General features: G+C 46.4%; 1 protein-coding gene across 1 annotated transcript in view; it reads left to right on the top strand.

Annotated features, from left to right (window-relative positions):
• Nucleotides 1–475: 475 nt before the first annotated feature.
• The window catches only part of LRRC75A (leucine rich repeat containing 75A), a 585,529-nt gene continuing 578,114 nt past the window's right edge, over nucleotides 476–7,890 (top strand). Inside the window, exon 1 of the mRNA XM_063955985.1 lies at nucleotides 476–1,875. Within this exon, the coding sequence (XP_063812055.1) occupies nucleotides 1,603–1,875 (273 nt within the window). The 5' untranslated portion in view covers nucleotides 476–1,602. The remainder of the gene's footprint in view (nucleotides 1,876–7,890) is intronic.

Below are 7,890 nucleotides of genomic sequence, written 5' to 3'. Positions count from 1 at the left end.
GAGGGATGCTGCTGTCGGGATACTGACAGCCGGCATCCGTGTGACAGTATATCATACCGCACCCTATGAGAACCTCCATTTAGTGAATTTACCTCAGTGTGTCAGAGGCTCAAGAGCTGTATGTGGGGGGGAAAACAGCATCTACGTCAAAGATAGAATTATTATATCATTATAAAGAACGGTTTTAAAATGTCCGTTGCATATTCTTAAGAATCAGAATCTGCTGATTTGTTCATGCAATTAATTTATAACACAGGAAATGAACTCGAATGCAAAAATTATGTATGCATTCATTCATCAATCACTGTATGTACCCTATATGGGAAATACAGAAGAGTGCAACACGCAAGCTGGTGAAGGGTTAATCAAATCTAAAGTTTGTTACAAGGAGACATTGCCGTGATACATCTGCCCATCCCCCTGTGTACAGATATCCTCAGAGGGTGTCATTTACATCAGTGTGCCGGGTAAAGTGTGACCTAGCACAGGCATCACTGTCCATCCCTTGCCCCAGATCAGAGGACATACTCTCCCTGCACACCCGGGGGTTAAGTAACAAGATGCCCTTCTACTGTATGTGTCCTAATTCCCAGCAGCAGCCACAGGGTGTACATGCTGTACCCGGGTGCCCAGGAATACACACGTCGGACGTGATGCCCGGGGCTCCCTGATGTCTTCTGTTCCAGCACAGCAGAGTGATGGATGTAAAGGGCTTCTCCTGGCACATGCCCAGCACACCCCTTCCCAGCACCGGAGTGGCCGGCTGCACTCCGAGGCAACGCCTTCTCCCTGCCAGGAGACACAGCCCCCTCTCTCTGTCTATGGGAAGCGATGCTGGGCACAGGAGAGGAGGCTCCCAGGCACCCAACTCCTACCACCTGTCACCGCCCTGCACACACGGGGAAGCCCGGTGCACCCTCCCCGGCTCTCTCATCTGCACCCACCCGTGCTCTTGAGACTTTAATCGGATTACTGGCTAGTGGCGGGGAGTCTGTGCTGAGACTTTTGCTGGTCTGTGCGATTCCCCTCCCCCCTGGCATCACCGTCAGCAGCTGATCTGCGGTCCGGGAGCTGCAACAGTGTGCCCGGGTGCGAAGTCAGGTGCCCCCACCCCCCTGCCCCCTACACATCTCCTCCCCCGTGCAGGCTGTGCATTGCAGCCAGCGTGCTCCGCTTTGTTTTGGGCGTGTGGTGAAAGTTGTGCAGCCAGGAAGGGAGTCGGTGGCTGTAGGCTCTGTGGCTCGGGTCCCGGTGGCTGGAGTCCCGGTGGCTGGAGGCTTTGTGATTTGGCTCCCGGTGGCTGGGACAGGCTTTAAGTAGACCGAGAAGGAAGAGGACTGGCAGCAGTGTGTGTGTACTGGAAACACTGTTGCCCTGTAGCATCCCCTGTTCTGACTGCACAGGTGCTGGAGGGATCCTGATCTAGTCTGCCTGTTGCAGTCCCAGGTGACACCTTGTGCAATGATGAACTGGCTGGAGTGACTGTCTCCCTGGGGACTTGTTCCTGCTTCTAAAGAATGAAGCCACCTGTCTAATTTACTCTGCTGTGTGACCCCCTGGGATCAAGTCGGATGCCTCTCCTGGGGGCTCATTCACACCACCATGGGCACCAAGCAGACCAAGGTCTGTCAGGCTTCCAGTGCTGGAAGGGAAAGCCCTCAGCACCCTCTGGGATCCCGGAGGAACACCCCTGCCAGAGAGAGAGGGGACTTCTGGTCTTCTTTTGGGGTGAAGTCTGGGGATAAATTTGGGAAAAGTGGATCAGGAAGCCTCCCCCCTTATCACAGAAGAATTAGGATGATACAGGACATGATGTTGCTGCTGCAGCAGGGGAGGCAAGAGGAGGCCACAGAGTTGCTGCGACACCTCCGCCAGGTAAGTTGCACAGGTGGGATGGCAGGGAGGGAATGTTACAATATGTGTGTACAATGTACAAATGTTGTGAGAAGATACATGTAGTAATGCTGATGATGGAAATCATTGCTAATTTAATGTACCTGGTTAAATGTGGCAAAGAACCAGAGCATGGCATTAAACTCATTCATTGTATTATTCTTTTGAGATGTGATATTATATGTATAGGTTACTAGGACCCATGAAGCTCTTCTTATCATGACAATGTGTTGACATATTATGTAAATAATACAACTGGTTTATCAAGTTGTCATAGATTTCGCTTGGGTCACTGTTACTAGCACTGTACTTGCACATAAACACGGTGCTTGCTAGGACATCTCGGTAACTGATGAAGCTGTATACATCCTATTTATTGATCATATAATATTTACTAAAGCTACTTTTTTCTCAGTGTATAACATTTTGTCACTAGGGATTTAAGTCCCAAATTCATATTCCGCACAGAGCACAAAATTCAAATTCCACACGCAGCACGACAGTAGAATCGCATTTGTGATTTAGCATCCAATAATATATGCAGCTAATACAAGTGTCATATAGAACAATTACTGCAGTGCAACTGAATATCACAAGAATAGAGATCAACATTTCTGTCATATGCTTCATTTTACATAGCACCAGTATATTCCAAAGCAGGAAGGAATACCTCTTTCACACTCATGAGCTACACGGTTCCTTCCCGGGTGCCACCCGGCTGAGACCCCTTTCAGACAGGCGGCCTGACCCGGCTTATTACCCGGTTGGTCACGTCACTGCCGACGTATGTGGAGGCGGTGCTTGGAGATGAGTTTATCTCCAAGTGCCGCCTCTTCTTATGGTGTGAAAAAGTGTCTGGTTCCATCACTTACCCGTTCACACCGCATCACGTGTTCAACCCTGCTAATCGACCCAGATTATTTCAACTGGCCCCTTTCAGATTGCACCGCAACCCGCGTTATTGCTGGCGGTATGAAAAGGGTATAAATAGTAAATTTGGTTTTAATTATGAAGTCTGTTCTATATATCTTATATATACTTTTACTCTACAGTCTTTTCTATACATTCATACATACACCAACACATGTACACTGTATGCATCATTTATTTATATTAACTATAAACATTCTATAGCAGAATGGTGACTAGTCTTTGGAAAGGAACGTAGCAGCCACCGATGTTGGATTTTCTTCCCCCCCCCCCCCCCCCCCCCCCATTATCTGTTCAACTCTATCATAAATATTTGTGGAAACAGGAATGAATGTCACTCAGATATGTACAGCAGAGAACAAGATCATTTTCATTTTCCAAGTGAGCGCCGTTAAGCACAAAGTAATTGGTTAGAGGGCATGTGGCTTTATAAGGATAACATAGAAATGCGATTTGTTTGAAAGAACAGCAGATGTTTAATTTGACTGTCCTGCCTGGGAAACAGGAGAAGATGTCCCATTATGTGTCATTATAACCAGGTGCACGGTTCATTTTAGAGTCTTGGTGATTTTACAGTGCAGTGCAACACAACTCTATAACCACCCCCACCCTTTCCCCCGCAATAATATAATAGTGAAGGTGCCCATGTCCTGGAAGCTGGCTTTTCAGCCCAGTCTTTGTCTCAGCTCCTTGATTGGCTAATGGATCTATGGGCAGCAGAGTTGTGTAATTGTTAGCGTCATTGCTTTACGTCATGGAGGTTATGGGCGGAATTTATGTTTTTATGGCCGGCAGCCACTAGATGGCGTAGAATAGAGCTATTCTAATGTAGCTCAGTTCGGATGCAATCGGCTGCAAGCGTCTACAGGCTGAAATGTGTGAAAAGTGATCCTTTTGGGTGCCCAAACGTCAATTTTCCCGATCGCGCCCATTAATTTTGATGGGTTTAGCAGCTTTACATGGCTAAACCTGACACTAATGGGCGCGATCAGCACGATAGGGGACATTAATTATATGTCGCCAGCTGCAAGCTCCTTCACTTTCAATGGGAGATAACATTTGAATTTCCCCCTATGAGTTCAAAGCCTATCTGTGTGGAGTTTGTATATTCTCTTGATGTTTGCATGTGTTTCCTGCGGGTGCTCAGGTTTCTACCCACACTGCAAAAAACACACTGTAAGGTTAATTGGCTTTGATGAAAAATGAACCCTAGTGTTCCCATGTTTCCATGAGGTATTACGGTAATATAAATTGTGAGATCCACTGTGGCTGGACTGATGTGAAAGACTGAATATACTCTGTAAAGCACCGCATAACATGTGTAACTAACTGTTAATAAAGAAATAATAAAATAAATAATGGGTGACTTGCATGGATTGCTTGGCTTGTCTTTACAGCTTCCAGTCAGCGTTTGTCTTTACAGCTTCCTGTCAATAACCCTGCGCTCTGAGCATTGAGAATCATGGGAGCTGTATCGGTTGAACCTCTGGGGTTAAATAGAAAATGCCATATGGAATCTCCCATTCCTATTAATAGAGTGAAATAAAGCTTTGTATCAGAGATGAGTTATAGGCACCTGTTACTGAAGGCTTGCAGGCATTTCTAGAGAACAGAACCTCTGTTTGCAAATAAAGAATATTGAGGGCTTTCTGTCATACTGTACTTTTTATTTCAAGATCTACCGGTCCATTTTGTAAACAGCAGCAATGGACTGGTTAACATTAAAGTCCCAATACTGTGCTGAATGAAAATGGCAGTCCTCTGTTTCGACCACATACTGTACTCTGGGTTTCAGCATGATATTTAGGGTTTGGAAAAGGTTGTTATTTTATCAGAGTAATATGTCCCCTGCAATCTATGAGCATATACACTGTGACATCACTTGCAGGAGATACAATTACTGATAAGGTTTTATCACTTAGGCACCGTCTGCTCAATCTTTATATGCAAATTAGGCTTTAGGTTTGACACTGTTGACAGTATTTAAAATATTTGCTATATTGGTTAACAGGGATAGATAATAACTCTGCAGGATCCCGGGATTTAGGGCAAAAAACGTCCAGGAGTCAATCCCGGGATTGGAAGCTCCAATTCTGGGGATTGCGGGAATTACCTGCCCCATTATTTTTTTAATGCATGGCAGCGTTGAGCGTCCTCAGGAGGCTCAGACGCTGCCCGGCTGCCTCCTTCCGGCTCCCTCTGCCCCCAGCAGCATGTACTGCACAGCGTGACACTTGATTACGTGCGCAGTTTGACACCAGCCGCCCGCACTGCCCGGACCGCACCTTACCACTCGCACCTCGCAGCCCGCAAGCCCTCCCACTCACGATGGTGTGTCTGACGCTAGCCGCCAGGATCGCACCTCACCAACCGCAGCCAGCGAGCCCGGCTCCCACCCACGATGGAGAGTATTTGTGTGGGCTGGGCTGCGGAGGGCGGGTCTTCAACCCAATCCCGGGAATCCCGGGATTGACTTTTTTTCAATCCCAATACCCAGGATTGAAAAAAAGGCCCAGGGTTGGCCTCCCTACTCATCACCAGGTCCTGTATTTTCATTTACTTTTTGCACTAAGGACTCACACTGAGTTGGCTGTATACATATATGCTTTGTGTAAATGACACAGATTTGTAATGCTGATGCCTATATTCCTAATGCAGATTTGGTACTTACGCCTTACTACAATGCTTATGCTTAGATGGAATGGGAGAATATTTGCTTAATTGCAAGGTATGGCAGATACACACTTTTATTAATTAATTAATTAATTAATAAATAAATATATATCTAGATTAATAAATAAAACATTAGCCTCTTAGGCCTATAATTCGCAAACAGGTTGAAAGTATTTCTAGCCAAAAAAAACACATGCACATTATTTTTTTTAATTAGCAATCAGATAACTGATTATATAATGAAATGAAAGACGGTATAATCAGCACACATAAAGGGACTCATTCTGAGTGGCTCGCTGCTGCGACTTTTGTGTCTTTTGCCGTAGTTACGTCTGCGACTTTATGCTAATGCTAGTATCATCCCTTCCCGCCCGATTTACAAGCGTGCGTCTGAGTGTGCAAGGACTGAGTCGCCCACTTTCAGCAACTTTAGACGCAACCATCGGTCGCACCATGGAAACTTGCTGCAGCCCCATGCTAGGTGCAGATTCTCCATCCGAGTATGGCCTCCAATGTGAGCGATTAGGATCTGAGCTCGCAACCAGGTCAGTGACATGCCGGTGACACTCCCATACCACACCTATAGACGGAGCATCTCTGTGTGTCTGCATAGCCACCTCCCAGTCAGCACCCAGGAACACCCAACACATTTACAGTACATGATTTCACACAACATGCTTCTAAATTGCAGCTGAGCCACACAGTGTAACACATGCGCTTATGACTTTTAGGAACTTTCCCGCATGTTCACTTAGAGACTCCCTGCTGTGCGTTAAGTCCCACATTTACCATCGAGTGCACAAAGGCTTCCCAGTATGCCGACAAGTCCCTAAGTTCTAGTGATAGAGAATGGCTCACACTGTAGACCGCATGACATGACCGTCACGGGTGAAGTATGGTATGCCGGCGGCCGGGGTCCAGGCGACCAGCATACCGGCAGCGGGAGCCCGACCGCTGGCATACCGACAGCGTGGCGAGCGCAAATGAGCCCCTTGCGGGCTCGCCACGCTGCGGGCATGGTGGCGCGCTACGCGCGCCACACTATTTATTCTCCCTCCAGGGGGGTCGTGGACCCCACGAGGGAGAATATGTGTCGGTATGCTGGGTGTCGGGATTCCGGCGCCGGTGTACTGTGCGCCGGGATCCCGACATTTCGGCAATCTGAAGACCACCCGCCTGTCACTCCTTACCAATACTACCAACCAAATACCTATTTTGCAAATTATACATTTATTAGTTTACATAAATATACAGTATATAGTACTAGCTGTTCTACCCCTTCTTTGCACAGGAATTTCTGATTTTTGTATCTATTTAGATGTAAATTTGAGACGTCTAAATGTAAGTAAATATTAATCCATGGTTCTTGGCGTTACCTGAGGAGCACGAGTAGCAGATACCGTAAAAAGTGACATGACCAGTTTTGTAGTTTCTTAAATTCTACACACTGGAGATGCAATCTAAATTCTCATCCAATTGTCTGTTTGGGCGTTATCATTCACGCAACGCAAGCCACGCATCGGTGATGACGTCTTTATGTCAACACCCTTTTCATCCCCTTAGGAGAGGTTTATTAAAATTCTAATTATGTAGTATTCCTATTTCCCAACTGCAGAACACCTATGTTACATTTCATCTTCCTAGCATATGGTGAAGGAAGAGAAACAGTGATGAGTCAGTCAGCCAGTGAGTGAGTGAGTGAGTGAGTGAATGAGTGAGTGAGGGCTTTCACATTTTTGTATTTTATTAAATTCTACACACTGGAGGTGCAATCCAAATGTTGATCTGATTGTCCGTTTGTCCGTTATCGTTCACGCAATACAAGCCACGCATCGGTAATGACATCACCCCCTTTTTGTCCCTTTAAAATTGTAATTACGTAGTTTTCCTATTTCCCACCTGAAGAATACTTATGTTAAATTTCAGCTTCCTAACATATCGGTAAGAAAGATAATTAGGGGGTAATTCAGAGAAGATCGCAGCAGCAAATTTGTTAGCAGTTAGGCAAAACCATGGGGGTCATTCTGAGATGTTCGCTCATTGCCGATTTTCGCTATGCTGCGATTTGTTGCAAAATGCGCATGTGCAAGGCACGCAGGGCGCATGCGCTTAGTTATTTAACTAAAAACTTAGCAGTTTTGCTGTGGATCCTGCGGCGCTTTTCAGTCGCACTGCTGATCGGCGAATGATTGACAGGAAAGGGGCGTTTCTGGGTGGTAACTGAGCATTTTCCGTGAGTGTGCTAAAAAACGCAGGCGTGTCAGGAAAAAACGCAGGAGTGTCTGGAGAAATGGGTTAGTGGCTGGCCGAACGCAGGGCGTGTTTGCGACATCAAACCAGGAACTAAACGGACTGAGCTGATCGCAATCTGTGAGTAGGTCTGGAGCTACTCAG

The sequence above is a fragment of the Pseudophryne corroboree genome, chromosome 2, assembly GCF_028390025.1.
Source record: "Pseudophryne corroboree isolate aPseCor3 chromosome 2, aPseCor3.hap2, whole genome shotgun sequence".
Classification (NCBI taxonomy): Eukaryota; Metazoa; Chordata; class Amphibia; order Anura; family Myobatrachidae; genus Pseudophryne; species Pseudophryne corroboree.
Note: the sequence above shows the minus strand (reverse complement) of the source record. Positions and strands in the feature narration are given on the sequence as shown.